General features: G+C 42.1%; 1 protein-coding gene across 3 annotated transcripts in view; it reads left to right on the top strand.

Moving 5' to 3' along the window:
- fmnl2a (formin-like 2a) overlaps positions 1–21,126 on the top strand; it is a 49,298-nt gene that overhangs the window by 6,783 nt on the left and 21,389 nt on the right. For all 3 annotated transcript variants that reach the window (XM_046403200.1, XM_046403201.1, XM_046403202.1), the window contains exons 2-4: positions 9,758–9,841; positions 13,325–13,405; positions 18,287–18,363. In XM_046403200.1, coding sequence (XP_046259156.1) covers positions 9,758–9,841; positions 13,325–13,405; positions 18,287–18,363 — 242 coding nt within the window. The remainder of the gene's footprint in view (positions 1–9,757; positions 9,842–13,324; positions 13,406–18,286; positions 18,364–21,126) is intronic.

The following is a 21,126-nucleotide window of genomic DNA, read 5'->3' as shown; positions in this document are numbered from 1 at the left end:
TGAGCTTTTGTTTGTTGCTTTGAAAGAAGGAGAAACTTTCTTGGGCAGATTTTTTAACATCACTCATAAGAAAAGGGTTCAGTGTTGCATTCAGCCTTGCTCTTGGACATCTTTGCTGTAGGTCCTAATTCATAAAGAGCAGGAAGACTTGAAAAGGCCAGCCTGGTCCTTTCATGTTCCCAACGTTGTCCAAGGGCCACACAAAAGAGCGGGAGAGTGGTGCATTATGGTCTTCGATCTGTCCTTGCTCCAAGGTGGCAGCTGTGCTATAAATCTGAGGTCGCCTGGCCAAAGTGTGGCACAAGCGTCTGTGTTTTTGAACTGTTGACGTTCATGGTGTTGAGCTTTATCAGAACCTACGTCCAGAAAAGCCTTCAAATGTCGGTGTGACTGTGACAAATGAGTGGCGTGTTGTGGCTTCAGGGTCAGCTTTGTCTTGTGGTATTCATAATATTCTCTCTTTTAGGGGCCTTGAGGTTTATTGAGAGTGTTTACAGTTTGGTTTTTGGCTAAATTACATAATCACCATAAATAGTGTCATCTGGTGGCCCCATTATGTAGCTTTTTGGAGCTGAATAAAGTGGGTCTGTGAGGCTTGGACTCGTGGTCTATCAGCTGACATTTTGGAGTTGTTAGTACATGTTGTTCATGTTGTTTGGCTTTTTATAAGCTTATGCAATATAGACTATGTGTGCAGTCAGAGTTTTAACATACAGTATAACCTTATCCTTGATATGTAGTGTAGTACTTTGAAAGATCCTGACATTTTTTGGGCTCTTCCTTCTGAATGTTGTTTTTCTTGCAACATATGCTGCTTTTGAAGCTGCCAGAAGTAAAAAAAGAAGGTTTTGTCGGGTAATGACTTGCCAGAATTAACATCTGCAGAGCCTAATGGGAGGTCCTGTTGCATTTGAATGTACTGCAGTGCTCTTTGCCAGAGTTTGATATAGGCCCCATCACAGCTCCAGACAATGCCGCAGTCTGTTGTTTCAGGCTTTATTAGAAAGACGATGTGCCTCTCACCCTGGACCCCCCACATCAAACCTAAGATTCATAGCACCCCACTGTCTTTGGAAGCATTTCTTTCTTTCATCAGACAGTTTATTTGACTGACATTTGGTTAAAAACACATTTAAGTAATTCTTGCACCAAATACAGCAAATCACAGAGACAAAAGTCAAAGGTGAACGAGTTAATTTTTAATGAAAAGCCTGTAATAACATGCTCACAAGACATAATGCAGAACAGATGAGTAGACCTATCTGTTTCTTTTAGTAGTGGTTCAGTTGGTTAACACTGAGGTGGTTTGGTTTTGACAAATTGGAATTGGGCCAATCATAATCCTAACTGCTTTGGTTGGTCGGTGCTTTGTCCACATGAAGCTTATTCTGTGTGATGCACCTCTGCCAGGCCTCCAGGATTGCTTCTTGCAGCTGGGGATGGTGACTTCATCAGCTTTCATTCATATTCGTGTGTTATTAAGCTGCCTTTCAGGTGTTTTCGGATGTCAGGGTAATCTCTTTGATCGCTGGGTGAAAGTTTAGTGTTGAGTTTAGAGTTTTTAATTGGTGGTTGTCCATTGAGCTCCATCACAGATGTTAGCAGGGCTACCAAAACTATCCCTGAAACTGAGATAAAGCAAAGAAGAAGCCAAGCATGTTAATGCAACCTCTGAGTCACGAAGCTAATAATTTGATATTTCCAAACACCAGTGAAGCCTCAGCATGCACTGTTCGGTGTGTGTGTGAAGATGTTTATGCGTAAGACAAAGTAGTGCAGTATGTGCAGGAGGAGGCGGTGACACATTGCGCCGCAGAAACCATTTCAGCTGAAGATTATTGAGATGCAAAAGGATCAATTTATAACACATCCAAAAAGTTGTCCAAAACAAACAAATGAAAAATATACAGGTAACTATTACTCCGTCACAACTTTGCAGATGAGTGTGTGGTTTTATATGTTGGGATGTCGTCGTTAACAGAAGACAGATTAAAAGCTCTGAAGGATTATATACTTAGCAGCATCGTTACATTAGTCAGCCTCCTTTTTGTGAGCTCATACATTTCCTGCTCATCCCACTGCTACCCACGGAAATAAAGTTTATCACTGTGGAAGCAGCTAAACTTTATCTGTGGGTGTTTTCTTCAAACCTTACATAACACATTTCAAGTAAACTGATGGTTTCACTCTTTAACCCACTGCATTTACACTCCTGTGAGCTGTTGTTTGTCTTGCAGATAAACAACTTTTCTGATTCTTATTCTTTGTTCGCTTGAACAAGAACGTGGACTCCGCCTCAGTCCAGACACTTTCGCAACCTTGCAACATCTGGCCTGGCTAGAACTCCTCCTCTGTGTTCGTGTATCATTTGTTTTATTTGGACAACTTCCTGCTGCTCCAAATCATCTCCATAATGTTTCCGGTGTTTGGATAACATCCAGCATGAAAGCCACAATGTAACGATTGCAGCAGCGCTTTTGCAGCATACTGTATGTTTGCCCACAGTGCAACCAAGTAAGTTGTGAATTTCTCTTAAGATGCATTGAGGCTGAAACAAAGAAGCTGCATTAACTCTGCTGTAAATAGTACAGTAAATGTGCAGCTGCTTTCATTTTGTCATTAATCATATACGGTGTAGTGTCGCATTTCTGTTGAACGGCTCACTGAATGCAATTTGATGACAGAAGGGGAATGTGGAGAAAATTAGACAAGGTGATGCTGTTCACCAAGAATAGCTGGTACAGACTGATGAGCTCCTGTTAGAGAATATGAGGTTGGCACAAGTACAGTAATATTATAAAGTAGTCACACTGAAGTAAATGAAAGGAATTTAGCTGGAATGTGCTTGCAAGTGTGGAAAATGAGAGGTCGGGCTCAAACATTTGAACTCACCATTCCAGTGAACAGCTTCACAAACACAAACACTCCCGTCTCGATGGAGGAGGCTGCTGAGCCGGAGCAGGGGGTCCTGGGGATTACAAAAGCTAATCTGAGGACAGACAGAGGACACCTGTGCCCTCAAAGAACGCCAAGGATTACAGATCCACGCTGCGCTAATGAGTGGAGGGCCGCTCAGCTTGGATAGCGCGTGCCGTCCCACTCCTTCCTCCCTCATGTAGGCAGTTATCGTTCACTGCGTCCTCTGTGAATGTGACAGATTTTGATCCTTGTACGTCTGAGCTGCAGGGCTCGTCCATTTTCCTGCAGGCTGAATGGGAGCAGAAATAACTGGAATGTGATGCAGTTTTGCAGTTTGTCACGTATGAGTACACCTAGAGAGGTGTTTTACAACTCAGGAGGGTAGCCTGCAGCGCTTACCTCATTATAACTGTGTAAATGCATTAAAAACACACAGCACACCGGTGACTGATGAATAAAGTACGGGGAGAGAACAGCACAGCATCCAGTCATTTGAGAGTATTGAGCAATTTGCGAATGTTTGTTATGACTAGTCGTCAATAACCAATAGAGTCAGAGGTCTTCTTGTTGTGGCACGTTGTGAGATGTCTGTAATGACAGATGAAGAGATTACAGAGGAATTGTAATAACTTAGAGGTTAGAACATTGCTTTGGATGATGCAAACTGGGCGTTCACAACAGAAAGAGATGCAGTCTGTTCAGGTTGTTAGTTTGACTTTTGTGGTGAAAACAGTTTGGGTGAATCGATTTTGTTGGCTCAATCAGAAAGATTATAAGTTCTCTCTGGTTGTGCTGCATTAGGAGGAAAAAAGGTAGATAATAAGGAAAGAGGAGAGTGTGGGTGTGCCTCAGACTCATTGCTGCCTAAGTCCCCAAGGACAAATCAATCGCTGAAAGATATCTGAGAGGAGGCTGGGTGCCTGAGGCGCCGTACTGCACACTTTTGTCAGTATAGTGTACACATTAGAGGGAGAAGTTAATGCAGTGAAGCAGGGGCTTGTTTTCAATCACTTATCTGCTCCCCAGAAAGTTTTTTCATGCCATTTTTAACTTTTCAGATTCTGTGGGAGAGCAAGAAGGGTATCTAATGGGGCATTTCACGTCCAAGTTTTGGCTTTGCTTTATAGGTTGTCAAACCCAACACATTAGATTTACTGCAAGCATGCTTCCCTTAAACAAATGTTTAATTTTCCAGTTGGATCAGTTGTATTTATCTGTTTTGTTGACTTGAGTCTCAGTTGTTTCTAAGTTCAAGAGCACTCCTGAAAGTAATGATATGTGAAGGCCAGGATGTGGAAATTACCTCATGCACAGCTTGTGTATTATAGCTTTTTTTCCCTGGGGATTGCTGAGCTGTCCACTTTCTCTATTGTACCACAGTTTTATTCATGGTGCTTGGCGCATGTTTTGAACATGTTAAGTATAGTTTTCTGATGATGGACGAGAGGAGAAAATACAATGCACAGTGCGTCAGTTACTGCCACTGAGGGCTGACATTACCAGATATTCAGATATCCTCACAATATGTGTACACAATATCTGCATGATGACTTCTGATTGAACTTCTGATTCTTGATGAGCCAGTGTGGAATATTTTTAGACATATCGCTGTTCAAATGGATGGCTTCTAGGTTATGTTTTCACATCAACTGGGACTAAAGCAGGCCCCTCCTGTGGGCTGTGTTTGCTTTTGTAACCAGATGGGCTGCGAGGGCCGTGCCTCCGCAGACCTCCTGGAAGGTGGTGGGCTGGTTGGTGGGCTTTCAGCCAGCTGTCTATTTTTACTCTTTTTATAACACTCAAAAAGCCTAATTAGAGAATACATAGACACTGATAAGTTACTAATAAGATGAGCCTTAGACATTTTTGACAGGCTCGGTATGGCATTTTCTAGCTGCACCAACGTGTTGGTGAGATCGCAGCCTAAAGTTTGTTGAATTGCACAATGTTGAAACCCTTTTTGGAGCTAACTGCTCCTCTGTGAAGCTGGTAGTGATGTTACTGTTGGTTTCAGCAGTGTTTGTTAATGCTGTGCGTAAGTGTGTGACTTTGATTATGTCACACAAGTTGGAATGTTACCATTATCATAATATTTGTACCAGTGTTATCAGGAACCATACGATATGGATCCCCCCCACCTGGGATCTAAACCCTAACAGTCTGCACTGCTGTCCAGCTCATGTGATTGTATTGGTGATATACCAGTAGCCTGCATTGAAACATCTCTTCATGTTGGTTTCCTGTTAAAAATCTAGTGTGCTATTGCTTGATAAACATATGTCAGTGCAACAAAGTCTGAACATTTTCCTCAAATTTTGTCATTGGTTTTAAGTACTGCAACAACAGAATAGTAAAAGAAGAAGCAGCCACAGTAAGCAGGTTAGATAAGGACCTGCAGGACACAGCAAACCTTCAGCTTGTAAGTCAAAGTGAATATGAATGAAGTCTCATTAATCCTCAGTTCTTAGTCATCAGTAATTCTAGTTAAGTAAAGAAAAGATGCTGTGTGACTGCAGTTCAGGCTTCATGTTTGACTCTACATGCACATGTTAAATGGAGCAGCATGGGTGGTGCTTTTTGGAGAGCTGGTGGTGACAGACCTGACATCATGTCAGTGAGCATCGTTCATCAAATGATAAGTGAAAACAAGGCTTTTTTCTTGTGTTTTTAATTCAGTAGAACTTTTGTAATTGATGATATAACACACAGCAATAAATAATATGACAAAAAATATTAAGATTTATTATCCATTCCTTTTTGAAATATACAGCACCTTCTTCTGCTTGGTGTCCTTGTAATTAATTTGGGTTGCTCTCAGCATGATTTTTGTACCTTAAAACCAAAAAGGCTGAAAATACTAGTGATACCAGATTTTAATTTTTAATACATACATACATCAAAACTATCCACAGATAATCCACTATAATCAGATATTCATGTTTCCCTTTTAAATGTTAGTAAGTAATTCATATGCACTTTGCTTGAGATATCGCTGTCTATTGATGTTTGTTTTGCATTGTGTTGCGCAGCAGTTTTTTCTGTCTGAGTTCTCACTCTGTCCAGGGTTCAAGCTGGACAATAAACCAAATGTACTGGTTAACTTAACAACTTACAGACCTAAAAAATAAACGTCATTGACATCCACATTTTCAACCAACCAACCCACAGTCTCAAGACTAGAACTCATTAGCCATCAGCTGACATTGATATCATTAATCAGAGCAAACAAGCAAGAATATAGTACACCAATGAGTGAAACAAGGATCTTTATCTTTAACCAGGCAAATGTGGTCTTTTATTGTAATCTAGACTTTAGGTTGTGTTGTGGAGTCCTATTCAGAAAGCCGACCCCCTTTTTTTTTAATGATGCAGGATTCGTGTTTGAGCTAAAACTTACAGCTTCAGCTCTTTCCAAATGTTTCTGAAGGAATTCACTCGGTACATATGTGGGACAGCTGCTCTGGAGATGAAATGTCAGTTTGGCAGCGAGAAGTGAGGCTAGAGATGTCGAAGTATTGAAACCTAACATTTCATAGGATGGGGTTGGTCATCCTGCGCAGTAAATTCCATTTGATTTTTTCCTCTCTTTGTCTTCTTCATTTTGCTGTCGTGTGAACAAAGTTTCTTATGCTTTGTCATCGTTTCCAGCAGTGTTTGTTGCTGCCTGGTGCGCTCTTCTGCTTGAGGCGTGTTCAGCTTCACATTTCTTTACATGATGCTTATGCAGTCACATCTGAAGCTTCTGACATGGATTCCTTTCCCTTGACATACTCAAGTTACACGCTTTGGATTCTACTGTTTAGCTTTTCAGGGATAAAATCTCCACACAGCTGACATGATTTGCTGCTTGTCTTAATAGCAGACTGCTTTGTAGCTATACTGTACACATATGTGCAGATACATTTGTCTCTAGTTTATATCACAATTTTCCTCTTACCAGATGCAGTTTTTCTGGCTTGTATCAGACTGATACCAAGTGCTGGCTCAGTGTCCCCACTTACTGTGCTTGAATCATGTGATATAACTCTGTACATTATGCAATTTGTCTTTGCCTGTCGAACTTGTCCTAATCCTCCTCATACTACTGCAGTAATACTTCAGTTACTGTGAGATCTCCTAATGAGTGAAACGTGTGTGTGTGTGTATTTGTCAGGGTGGCCTGTCATCAGGTGTTGGTGAAAAACTGCCACACCCTCCTCACTGTCACCCCATTAATACCACACACACTCGCATAGATGTGGGGTAACCTGACCCCAGCGAGCTGAGTGCCTGTCACAGCTCATTAGCATTGGGATGAAATGAAGGCTGGTAGAAGTGGTTCTTTGCTTTAGTTGGAGCGTCACCAAGCAGGGAGCCCACAGCAAACCACCCAGCCTGTCTGCAGGAGCACAGCACCTACATCAAGCACCTACATCATTACCACAAACCCATTTGTTTCCAGGCCAGTAGTTCTCCAGTATCCAAACATAACAAGGCAGGAGTCTAGAAATAACTTAATGATGCACCCCTTTAATTTGAGCTTGTCATCCACAAAGTGTAAAAAAGCCTGCTTTTAGTTTTGCGTGTAATATTGTGAGACTGTTAGAGGCTTTCTGTCATTTAATGTGACCGTCTGCTCAGGTGTCAAATTGTATTTTAATGTGTTTAGGGAAGGAAAATGGGTACCAACTGCAGTTAGCAGTCAGACTGAGTCAATAGAGGCCCTCTGACTTCCAATTCCCTGCAGTCAGCACAGCAGCAATCAGCCAGCTGGCAGCAGCTGCTGAATACTAATGCAATTTCCTGGTTGCTCTTGTAGGGGAGGCCGGACAACTCAACAACCTGCTTTTCAATTAAAACTTAAACTGTTGTGCTTCAGATTGATCCTGATGCATGTAAAGACATCAATAAACATTAAGAGCAAAACTGTACTCTTACATTAGGATTCCAGTTTATTTGGCAAGTTTATTGGCACATCTGTGGAGGACATCAATTGAACTTCGTCCGTGTCTGTTTAGAACAGCAAACCAACATAATTATGGGGGGAATGCATCATGATATGACCAACATAATGAAATTACCAGTTAGCATGAAAGTCGACACGCTTTAACTTTTTATCCTATAAGCTTCTCTTCTTCTGTTGTTATCCGTTAAATCATTTGTATGAACCTGCTGTGGTTTCTCTTCTTGTTAGTTCTTACTCTCATTGCCAAGATACAGAGATGTGTGCAAGCAGCTCTCTCGATATTGATTTCATTTTACAAAATGCACTCTTTAAATTGAAAAAAATGGATGATTGTATAAATGAGAAGTAAAGTTATGAAATACAATATAAAAGACAAAGTTCTTTTTAAATTCCAAATCAAGTTGGGGGTCAGACTACTCGATCAGCGTCTGACTCTATCCTGGTGTTACTCGCTCATGGAAACAGGCTGGATCTCATGATATTCCTCATCCATCTTCCTCTCGCTCCCCCCTGTGAGGAAGTGGAGGCTGAGCGCCGAACACACACTGATAGATGATCCAGCCCATCGAGTGACGAGGGAAGAAAGAACTCCAAGCTTTGCGGTGCACGATGGCCACATTTTCCTCTTTCTCCCTCTTCAGCAGCGGAAAACATTCTCACTGAACCTTGTGTGAAACCTTTTCTAACTGATGACGTAGGCAGATGAAGCACTTTTGATGTTTGTTGCCTTGAGCTGTTATCAGAAGAGTACACACACGTACTGTTTTCATGTTTTTTCATGCTCAATGATCTACACTGGTTTTTTGTTCCAGCATCTCTAAGTCACATGGCGAATCGTTCTCGTGTTAAATCGAGCAAAATTTCAGACAATTGCAAAAATATTTGGACACTAAGGAAAGTAGAGAAAGCAGGATAAAGAGAGGAGTTGTGTAACAGTTTTTGCATGACTGGGGCTTATGTTCAAACATGCTGTCAGCCAACACATGGGTCAGATTAGATTTTTCCTGAACAGCGCACATTTGTCAGGAAATCACTTATTTACTGCAATGGGAAGAAAAGAAAGACAAAGTGCAAACATTCAGAGCATCCTCCTTCCATCCACCATCCATCCTTCTTTCACTTATTTTCTCATACGCTCATTTACTCGCGTGTCGTTTCTCGGGATGTCTGGTCAGTTGATTGGTGTTGATGCTGTTCAGTGTGTTAGGGGTCAAAGTCGGTCGCATTTTTCTCCAATTCAAAGCAGTGACTCAGACAACAGAGCTTAGATGTTTCTCCTCTCTGCCTCCGTGTCGCAACCTAACTCTCATTAGACAGAGACCTTCTTTTCCCAGCTGTGCAGTAAGACGCCTCTGCAGAACTTAATAATGGCAGATATTTTGGGATTTTTCTCATTAGTGGCTGTTCTCTTGGCCATATATTTGGTAACTGTGCTGGAGCAAATGGAAAACATGTCAGGGAGATGTTTTAAACCAGGAGGGGTTGGGGTGGTTGTAGGTCTGAATCAAGGATAGACTGAAAATCTCGTCAGGGAAAGTGAATGATGGTTTTGTTCTCCTTCAACACATGTTTATTCCAATGTGATATTTCAGTTTGTGATGTCTTCTCTTTGGGGCTCATTTGTGCTTTCAGTTTTTAATCAGAATTAGACTGAGTTGGAGGTGCAGGTCTGTAACATGTTGTTGTGGGTTCCCACGCTATTAACTAGTTCTCCGTGGCTTGTGGAATGCTTTAGATAGCCTGATATTGTGAGTGTGAATGGTGTGTAATGCTAACTGCTCCTATGTGCCTTTCCCTCCTGTGTTGAGCATCATTTTTTTTAACTAGACTCATGTGACTGATGGTGGTTCATTATGCACATCCAATTAACTCTGATCCTTTGCTCTCTTGCAGAACTCGATGAATCTTCCTCCAGACAAAGCGCGACTGTTGCGGCAGTATGACAACGAGAAGAAGTGGGAGCTCATCTGTGATCAGGTCGGCTGTATGTTGTGGTGTAATGTTGTACGAGTCACATGTGGCTTCACAACCAGAGTCAAAAGACAAATTTATTGGAATTAATTAAGTTTATGCACACAGTTGTATCTGTTTAAATTAAAGAGTCTTTGACTTTGCCTTTCTTATAGTTTAATGAAGTAAGCAAACTGATTTTGTATGTCGTCCTGTCTCACCTGTGTACTGAATGTCTACTCCTGGAGAAGGCCTGTCCTGTAAGCCTTTCCCAGTCTTTACGCACTGCCCTGTCTTCTCTAGTCATGACGTTTTAAGTGGAGCAGCAGGGCGCACACATCAGTTAGCCAGTCAGAAAACAAGCCTTTTATTGGCGACAGAGCTGTGTGTAGGAAATGACAGAAGGCGCACGTTGTGCAGTGAGCTGTGGTCTGAGTGCTCCTCTCAGCCCGCAACCTCCACGCCAGAGAGGTTTTCTGCCTCTCTGAGCAGAGGAGAAGGAAACAAGATCAAGACCACCACCAACTCAAACTGTATTGATATCCACTGACCCCCGACAGACAGAGCTCACCAGGCTGCTGACCAGCCGGCAGAGATCCTCTTTCAGTTTGAACTGGACTTCATGTTCCCCTGTCTGACCTGAAGTGAAAGTATTTGGTTTCCCTTTTATTGTCAGTGAAGCAGTTTCCAATAAATCACTGCTCGGTAGTTTTGATTATACTCACTTGATTCTCACTTACTGAAACAGAGCAAAATGCAAATAAATGCACAGTCTGCGGTCAGTCACGTCAGGTGTATCCATTTTTAAAATAACTGGTATCAAGGTGTGAAGTTTCTAACCTACATAGCTTTGTAAATCGTATGCTGGTTGACATAGTGCCAAGAAAAAAGATGTTTATGATTTAAGACGAAGCATTTTCCTCTCATTTATAACAGTCAAGACTTCAGAGAATATTGCCAAGTCAGTCCACCAATATCTTTATTCCTCTCTTGTTTTCCCCAACAAGCCTATACCCATGACAGCACAGGCAGGTCTGGGAGTAAAGGATTTTCTGTGTCATAGCTACAGTGAATCTCTTCATGTAACCATGGCAGCAGTGATGGAGGGAAGAAGGGAAGTGGAGAAGACAGGTACATCCCCTTTGAAAAACAGGCCCCCCAAGAGCCACCAGAGGTTGAAATACGGGGATTTATGAAATATGTATGATGGTCTTGATGTGTATAGCATGTATACATGTATTTAATACACATAAAGAAAGGGATCAAATTCTGAGGCTTGAGAATTCATTGGAATCCTGTGGCTTTTTCCATCCAACAAAACATTTTCTAAAGAAGATGTTCATACAGATAGGTCTTTATATGTACTTGGAATCCCCGACACATATTTATATACAGGGAATGTCAAACAACTGCTTGCCCACTTTTATATATCCTCAGGAGCAGAGGGGGAAGTGTACCTCATCTCTCAGATTTAATCCAAACCAGCTCCCCATACAAACTCTACATCTGCCACAGTGCATGTTAAAACCTGTTGTGCTCCTAAAAACCAGACGTGTGCTCTCTATAATACAGGCTCTTGCGTCATGTATTTACTGCCCTCTATTCCTCACATTTCTTTGCATGCAGCAGGATACAGTGCTCATTTATTATTTTGCAGACTTGCAGATAATTCCTCACCGATGTTTCCATGAGAGGCAGCTCTCTCTCCTGATGCCACTGTCGTCTCACTGACATACTCTGGCAGTGATAAATGTGATGGGAACACCTTCACAGTATGTGATCCAACACAATAGCTTTGTGGCAAATGCCACCTTTGTGAAGCTAATAATTTAGACAGTTAGAGAGTTACTGTAACACTTGTTGCAGTGTCACACACTGTTGTCTTAAGCAGTGTTTTCTCATGTTTGTTGTTAGTTTGGCCCTTTATTGTACATAGTGTATGGCCAAAATGACAAACACCTCAGAAATACATTTAGTTTTTCTCAACTGGAAGAGCTCAGTTTGTCATGGAACTTTTGGCTTGTGAGATTCTGTGAGCACAACTTGCTGTACATTGGTGGGAAGGCATTGTGGCACCTGCAGCTCCTATTGGTTGGTTTGGGGGATCTGAACAGTGCGCGGTTAAATTTGGCCAGGATAGTGAACCTCTGTCACAGGTGAAAAGAAGCAGGCTTGGGACACCCCAGATCCTGATGCATCTTGTCTGTACGTCAGTTTAGTTTATCAACCTAAACGAAAGCCACACTCATTAAATATGTGGTTTTTGTTGTGCAAAATAGCGTCTCTTCTAACATTTTCCCCTGAAGGGTATTTTTTTTTATTCACTTGAAAATAAAAGATGGATGATATGTATCAGAGAAACAGTCTTAAGGTGGACTTTTCCTTCAAGGCCAGTAAGTCAGTTGTCTTAGCTCTTTGCTTAAGTTGGGATACGTCTTGACCCTCTTGTTCTCACCGATGTGCTCTGTAGTCTCACACTGATACAATGTAGTGTGATAAACAGAACCGTCGATGCTGCCGTGGTGTGGCGCTCAGCCTGATCCAAATACTGTTTCCCGCTCAACACACTGATCCAAATCCAGCACTAATTTCTTGTATTTATATTCAGAGAACAACAGTCAGGGATTTGACCTAAAACCTGTTCCTGGCTGTAAGCACACATCCACACGTTTGGCCACAACCCCCTGGCAGATTGCACTTTATCGCACATTACAACTATTCACAATCATTAACAGCAAGATCGTTTATGACCTGCTGCAGGCAGAATGACATTATCAGCGTGATCAGACTGTGACCAGGTATCTGAAGAGTTCATCACTTGCCGGCTGTCGCCTGTCTGTATTCCAGATAAGTTGTTGATGGTGTAAAGCTTTGAATATTTTGCTGATAAAAGAATGAAATACAGGGCGACTGTTCACACATGAGCTACTCTTAAAGAGCGGCACATTTGTTTTTGAATGGGCCCAGAGGTGAGTCTTCTGAGAAGCAAAGTGGTGAAGAATTAGTTTCACGGAGTGCGGGTTCACTACATGCAGAGTTGGTGCAAATGAAGCACGTGTGACAAAGGCTTGTCATTTCCCCTTTGTTGTTATTTTCTGGCCGTCTCATGTAGTAGAACATAATCTGGGTTCCCGTCAATTGAAGGATGACTCATGATGACTATAATTTACTCAAAGCCTGCTCATTTTTAATCTGATAGCTTTAGTCTGAACAACAGTTAGCCACACACACCGGAGATGTGTTCAGACTTGTGAAGACATGATTTTTCTTTTTGCATTATGTGTGGCCTTAAATGAACATAAAGTCATAGAAAACTAAAGAAATGCCTGAAATTAAAGGTATACATAATACTACTGAATATGCAACTTCTGTGCTTCTCTGTGTTAATACAAAAGTTCTCAAATGTTTAACTTCCTGTCTCTCTTTGTGCACTCTCATGCTCTTCTCTCTCCCATCTGGTTTTCCCTTTCATTTGCTCATCTCGATTGTTTGTTTTCCTTTTTTTGACAGGAGCGATTCCAAGTGAAAAACCCGCCTCACACGTACCTCCAAAAGCTGAGGAGTTATCTAGACCCAGCAGTCACAAGGAAGGTGAGTGCCCTCGCTAATGTGCTATCCTGTTCCATCAGCTTGGCTGCTCCACTGCTACAGCTTTTCCTTCCCCTCTGACCTGCTATCTCTTGTCCGGGATGTCCCTTCAGCAAAGGAAAGATTGCATGCACGACTTCTGGAGCAGACAGCTTGGGAACAGAACAGTCAACAGTGTGACTCTGTGAGAAAGGAGGCAGTTGTTTATGTGCAACGCCCAGGTTTGAGAAACATCTGCCCAGCTGAAGTGTCATTAAGCGAGACACTGAATCTTTACCAATCCCTTGTGGTGGTGTTCTGTGGCTGAGAACATGCTCTGACTGCTCTGTGAGAAGGAGCAATGGGAAACACAATTAGAGTTAGTTAAAGGCAGGGGAGAGACTAAAGGCAGTCAAGGCGAAGGATATAGTTTGCTGACAGTAGATATCAAAAATGTCTTACTAAAGGATAAAAATGGTCTTATGTCATCTTAGCAACCGGCTCTGGCTTCTCTGGGTGCTTGGAAGGGAGAAGAAGCAAGTGAAAGGAGGGGCTCAATGATGCATCAGCCAGCTCTCATGCTTTGCCAGAATTAAGTCTTTTTGGCTTGGGTGAGAGAGTTGTGTGTGTGTGTGTGTGTGTGGTGGGAGTGCTGGGAGACCAGTCTTTGTGATAAACAAATTAACCAATAGCCTCTGCCAGAATAACAACAAATCACTGAATAATTCAATTTGCACTGACTGGAGTTAAAATTTTTAGTAAGCCAGCTAGAGCAGCATGAGCAGAGATACATAATGACTGTTGACTCAGTGGCACATAGAGAGACCTATATAGACATAAATCACAGCCTATACATCGCACACAGAGATGTGGAAGTACATTTCTCCTATTTGATTTAATTAAAAAAAAGCGCTAAAATGTTTCAGTACATACTGTGTGTGTGTGTGTGTGTGTTCAGGTGTCCTGTATTAATGTTGATCTGCATGTGACAGTGATTCCCAAATGGTGTTAACTCAGTCAGGAATTCTGCAGTTCTGCCAGGAATACATGGAGAGAATGTGGAGTAGATTTACTATTTAGTATATGTTGTGATGTGAGAGTATAGTTAGCAAGCAAGCAGAGAGGTTGGAGCTTTAGCTAAAAGTAGTAGATAAATGATTGAAATTTACAGCTACAAGTAATAAATAAACAGGCAGCAGTACAAGTGCAAACTTGACCTGACCCTAAACAGTTTAGTTAAAAGTTGTCAACAACATGCAGTTTGAAATCATTTCAAATGAACACATTTGGATCATGATGAGGTAGACACAGGTCTCACAGACTGCTACGCTGCTGTGGTTCAGCTACACTATGATGAAGTCTGAGAGATGACGCACAGTGGAGATCTGATAAAAACAGGAAGCAAGAGGAGACTGATGCAGGCCAAAGAGGACAAAACACTGTAAAGGTTAAACCGTGGCAGTTTGCGGTGGGGCAGTGATAGTCTCAAGGTTAGAGCAGACTCAGTGACAGCTGAATTTAACTGCTGTTAAAATGTGGATGGAAAAAAAAAATCCTCTTCCCTTCTTCTAACACCTGAAGTGCTTTTGAGCAGGCACTTAACATCCCCTTAGGAGATAGTTAGTTGCCATCAATATTTGCAAATTTCCTCTCTCAATAAGAGATGTGTGGTGGGTGGAGTTACAAGTGTTAGGAATCGATAAATGGAAGGATCGGTCTAAATTTGTCATCCGTTTTTTGAGAGTTATTTACTGCCAGTACCAAATCTCACATCTGAATATGAAGCTACATCAAGGAGACTGTTTGCTTAGCTTAGCATAAAGCCTGGAAATAGGCTTTATACTAAGCCAACCGTGCATACTCCTGATTGTTAGCGTACAGGGTCGTATCGATCTTCTCAAGTAGCTCCGGGGGAAAAAAAGAGTACTTTCCAAAACGTCATACTATCCCTTCAAGGAGATGGTGGCCATTGTGTGGTGTTTAAAGCTCACTGGTTGTAAACACTCAACACGGTCATGGCTGAAGGACCTCAGACAGGACAACATTTACCAGATTTGTTGTTGTCTGCCAGAGCTTATCTATACCACATCCTCTCTCTCTCTCTCTCTCTCTCTCTCTCTCTCTCTCTCTCTCTCTCTCTCTATGTCTCTCTCTCTCTCTATGTCTCTCTTGGCTAAACTCATTTGTGGCTTCATGACTGACTAGTTGTTGGGTCTAAATTAAACCACTTCAGAAGAGGCAACATTTGAGAAACTTTCCCAGACATCTCTTTTTTTAAAAATTTTTCATCATGTTTTTAATGTTTAGTCTCATGGGTCAAAGACGTGGGGGTTTTGGAGAAATCATCCTGCCTTGAATTGCTGCCTTTGCCTTTTCCTTGACTTGATCAAAAACTTGAAGCAGACAAGGAAACAGGAATTGCATGAGAGAGTCAAGAGGGAAGGGGGAAGACTGAATAAGGGAGAGAGGGTAGAGGCGGAGAAAGAGATGGGCAGGGAATGAGAGAGAGAGAGAGAGAGAGAGAGAACGACAAAAAAGAAGCACAAGAGAGGGAAAGAAAGAGTTATGGGCTTCTTTCCACATTCCTGCTCCATCCCCCTTTTCCTCAAACTCAAAACAATTGCCACTTTGTGCCGCTGTGAGGGAGCTGGAGGTCGTTGCCTCCGCTTTCCATAGGCAGGCTCCGATACATTCCTCTGGGCAGCTCCCAGCCAATAGGCAGCTAAGGAAGAAGAGCTCCAGTCCAACTAGTCCCCAAGAATGTATCAGCCATTGATTTGTTTCTAGGATGACCCCTCCTGAGCTCACACTCCCCAAAATCTCTCCCCCCTTCACACTCTTAGTGCTGTCTCTTTGCCTTTACTTTCCCCTTTCATTGTGCCCTCCCTGTCTCCTCCTCCTCCTCTTCTTCTTCTCCTTTCCCCTCATGTCGTCTTCACCCTCTCCCCCCACTGTCGGTTCCTCTCTCTTCCTGCTCTCTGTGTTGCAGCTGGTAGTACTTAAAGTGTGGAGTGTATGGTGTTTGGTGGGAGAAGGAGGAGGAGGAGGAGGGGGTGCCTCTGGGAGTCTGCGCAGTACCCCTAAATATGCTCTGCTTTCCACACAACTGCACAAAGGGCTCCTCCCTAATAAAAACACTCTGTTTCTCATCTTCTCATGTGCCAAACACACTGCCCAAGCCCAAAGACACAGACTAGAGAATGAGAGAGAGAGACACAAACTATGGGAACAGCTCTCCTCTCTGTGGATGTTAATAATAGGTTAACACAGAGCTGAGCTCTGTTTCCTCCATGATACAAACACATCATGGAAAGTGACCAGACCCTCCAACCCTGAGTGGATGCTCTTCTCTTCTCTTCTCTTCTCTTCTCTTCTCTTCTCTTCTCTTCTCTTCTCTTCTCTTCTCTTCTCTTCTCTTCTCTTCTTAATCATTTTACAATGATATAAAACTGAGAAAAGCAGCAAATCATCTCCTCACATTATGGAATCATGGAATTTTTGGTTGATCAATTGCTTAATTAGTTGACAAATTATTTCTGCTGTACTCATCATTGTTTCAAGTTTCAAATTTTAATTGAGGTTTTATAATGTTTTACACTGAAGAAATACTCTATGAATATATTAATATTATAGATTTTTTAGGCTTTTTGGTGTTGTTATGTTTTCACATGACTAGAATAAAGCACAGAAAGCTCCTCAGCAAAGTCAAAAACTCTTTGTACATTGTTGTTTAAAAGTTTGAAACCGTTCTTATAAATAACTTTTTTTTTTCCAAAGTTACATTATTTACTATGCTTTAAAATTTTAAGAAAACTTTTTCTTTTGCTTTTTCTTTTGACATGGCACAACATGTTGAACTACGCAACAATAGGAATGTATTAAAAGATTCATTTTTTACTTATCTTCTTCATAATTATAGCAATGTTGTAACAAAGAGTGAGTTTTATTGTTGTATTTTCACCACTTGGAAAAAAAAAACTTTGTTAAACCACGAAAGCAAATTAACTGGGGACAGTTGATTTCTATGAATACAAATTTACATAAAATAACTAGTTTTACTAGTTAAGTTAAGTTAAGTTTTACTAACTAAGAGGGAGAACCTTTTGAGATGGTAGTTATGATAGTGATGTATTTAAAAGTTGAATTTTTACTTTCTCCTCCTGATGCAGCAGTTTCACCCGCTCCTGCTCGATCTGGTCATTCACTTCACTTGTTTTGTTGCTGTGGTTGTGTAACAGCCTGAGCGGCCTTTTTGTCTTTGGTTTTTGCAGATCACCTCCTGGTAGAAGATGAAATCAAAAGAGAAACCCGCTCTCGTTCTCTGCTCTGTTGTTTTTCTGTTTCACTCAGGGGCAGCTCATGCCTTCCTGCCCGTCGCTCACACTCTTCTCTCTCATCGCTGTAGCCACAGTAACAGTACCAAGAATGTGTGTGTGCTCGTGTACCTATGTGTTTGTGTGGCTTGCTGGGTGTCCTCGTAGGGCTCGAGAGGTAACCAATTAGGTTACTTGATTTTATCACGGTGCTGCCAGGAGGGATTACTGCTATATAAAGACCCAATGTGAGCAAACAAGATAACGGGAACTGTTCCATATTCACAGTTTCCAGTGAGTCAGCTCGCCTTCTCTTCTAGTCAGTTCAATGGTTACTGGCAACTAAAAGGCCCACTTAAAAAATCTTATTTGAACGACCCATTCCTGAATTTGATTTTTTTTTTTCTTCTTAAAGTTCTGTAGTCAGTGCCTGCTTTCACATTTAAATGTGGTTTGCGTTTGTTTTTCTGACCTTTCTGTCAGGAAAAGTTTTCTCAAGCCAAAACATCTCTGTGCTACCACTCTGTGATTTACAGTTTTAGTGGTATGATTAAATATTAACACACATCCCCCTCCTTCTTTCCTTCCTCAGAAATTCAGACGGAGAGTTCAGGAGTCCACCCAAGTCCTGAGAGAACTGGAAATTTCGTTACGGACCAATCACATAGGGTGAGTCACTGCAGGATTGTGCGAAGCTTGTGTAGTGTTGAATGTCCAGGATCTGGTTATATTAGATTCAAGGGGGGAAAGTCTGACATTCCAGACACCCGGAGATGCAGACGTTGACACTAACCACCATCCCCCATTCGTCTCGGTTGCTCTGGCCTAATATTTCACAGAAAGCCATGTGGCGATGAAGAAAAGATGAATCGATTGATTGTTCAGGACGGCTGACACATGAGCAGCCTCAGGAAGGAAAACACATTTTTCTTGCAATAGTTGAGCTGCACGATTTGATACATCAGCGTTTCAGTCGGCCGTCCCGGAGAGGTAATGTTGCAGAGGTTGCTAAAGAGATCATGATTTCACAACCGACTGGAGTACTAATGTAATTCCAGGTACTCCAGGATAACAAGCCTCTACCTGCTGCATCTGACACTCATTTAGTGTACAGTCGAGCCCCAAGGAAAGATCAATATCTCGAGGAGCCTCACACAACGGCTCGCTGTTTTGTCTTTCCCTCGATCACGGGGTGTGCCTCTGTGATTAGAAACCCTGATAGTTAAACAGTGAAAAGACTGTGATGGATTGCTCAGCATCATTAATGAGGCAGAATGCATTGTGGGATCTGTAGGATCCAGGAGCCTGATGAAAAAAATGCACGGAGACAGATGAAAAAGGGCTGTGTGACGGTCAAATAAAGAATTGGAACACACACACAAAAAATCACCAAATACAACAGCTGTAAATCATAGATTATCAAATTTGATTTAAGTTGCAGCAGTAGAGTTGCATTGTGGGTAAATGAAGAATGTGAAGAATAAAAAAGATATGATACTGCTGCATTGGTTTTGACTTTTGTTTCTTTTAAGGATAAATCTGTGGCGTATGCTTTTAATGGCATAACTTGGTTCTGAAAGAATGATTGCCTCATTTTCCTGATTAAAAATGACAATGAAATCGCAGGTCTCCAAGAACATTTGTGCTGACATGGTTGACAGTAGAGTTGGTTTGTATGTCACACTGACCTTTACACACCGCGTGTAAAGATGGTTCATAAGTGAAGCCTCAGGATTGTTTGAGGGTTAGCAGCTGGGAAGGTGGGTGGACACAGGAGACAAGGAGACCCTGTGGAGGACAGGAAATGGCAGCCATGAGAGCATCTGCTGGCCACAGACTGTTGTAACGGCAGATATACACGAGTTACACAACTGTCGCAAAATCTCAAATACCTACAGGCATTATCTAAACTACATCTCTTAATCTCTCTGTTTTTCTCGTTAACCTCCCTCCCGCACACATATTACTTTACTGCTTCACTGAATCTCACACAAATCATCCCGTTTTTTTTTCTCACAGCACTGACTCTCACACTCCCACACACTGACTACACGATGATCAGATTGTGCTTTTCAAACCAAAATAAACTTCCACCACAGTCAGAGACAATGTCCGTCTGGCAAATCAGTTGAGGCACTGTTTACATGGATTAACTCTTTTGAGAGACCTTATGTTGGTAAATTAGATTACATTAATAATCTGCCTAATCAAGATTAGACAATGAGGCATTACCATGATGGCAGAGGGACGGGCAGAGAGATTGAGACACTATGATGGCCGGGGCTGGGGGAGCAAGATGTCACCGGCTTAGACCGTGAATGATTAGTGCTTCTTTTCAGAGGTGAAACAGAGATATTTATGCACCATGTAGGCTGTGTATAATAGGCAGATTGTCCCCGTATGAGCACTGCTGATGATAACCCTGGCCCCCTGCCTGCCTGCCTGCCCGCTCCTCACAAGTTGCTCAGTGGTCAACAACATGTGGTGAATGGGAGGATTGTTAGTTAGTGTCCTGTGTTAATGATTACCATGTGGCCCGACACGGCCACACCTCCAAGCCTTTTTAAAACACGATGAGCCCCACCAGGCACCCGCTTTACTGGACACTCGTGTTAGTCTTACTTGCTCCCATGTAGTTACACCACAGGGGAGCTAATAAAGAAGCAGCTAGTGGATTTTTAAAGCAGTTTAGTCTTACATCTTCATCAGCACAGCACCACTCAAAAGCCTGCCTGCGTGTCATTATGTTTATGCTCTGAAAATGTCTCTAATCACTCAGCAGTCAGGCCTGTCGAAGCAGTTGGGGCCCCAGTAAAAAGAAACGGGCACTTTCATGGGGTGCGATTAAGTAAAGATGTTCTGTGATTCAGCTCACACTTCTTGTAAATATGGAGGGAGAGCAGCAGAGGCCAAAGGTAGCCGGGGCTTTCCTCTGAAAGGCTCGGCTTTTCTGTGCAGAATAAAAAATGAAAGCACGCAGAGTGCTGAATGGGTGGCCCACTTCAGTGCCTGCGAGAAAGGTGGGAATGGGCTTTTGATCAGTCTGGGGGCTTGTCTTTACCAGAGTTAGAAACTATGTGTGTGTGCGTGTGTTGTGGAGAGACAGAGGAAACAGGCAGACTCGGTAATGAGATTCGCTATGTGTGTGTGGATGCCTTGGCTTTTGCAAATGTGAAGTGTGATATGTTTGCTGCTCTGAGGCAGGAAGCTTTGAAGGTTTTTCAAATGGGTCATTACAATTCTTCTTGGCAAAGCGAGGGAGAAGGGTGAAAAATCTGAGGTCAGGTATAGCCAAAGCCTGTGTCGAGTGTTTTGAAAAAGGAAGTGGCATATTATATCCTATAAAAATATCAAGAAAGAAAAGAAAGAATAAACAAGAGGAAAAAACTTCATAAACTCTTGAAACTTTTTTTTCCAAGTCTCTGAGCATGA

Source organism: Scatophagus argus, chromosome 11, assembly GCF_020382885.2.
Source record: "Scatophagus argus isolate fScaArg1 chromosome 11, fScaArg1.pri, whole genome shotgun sequence".
Lineage (NCBI taxonomy): Eukaryota > Metazoa > Chordata > Actinopteri > Scatophagidae > Scatophagus > Scatophagus argus.
Note: the sequence above shows the minus strand (reverse complement) of the source record. Positions and strands in the feature narration are given on the sequence as shown.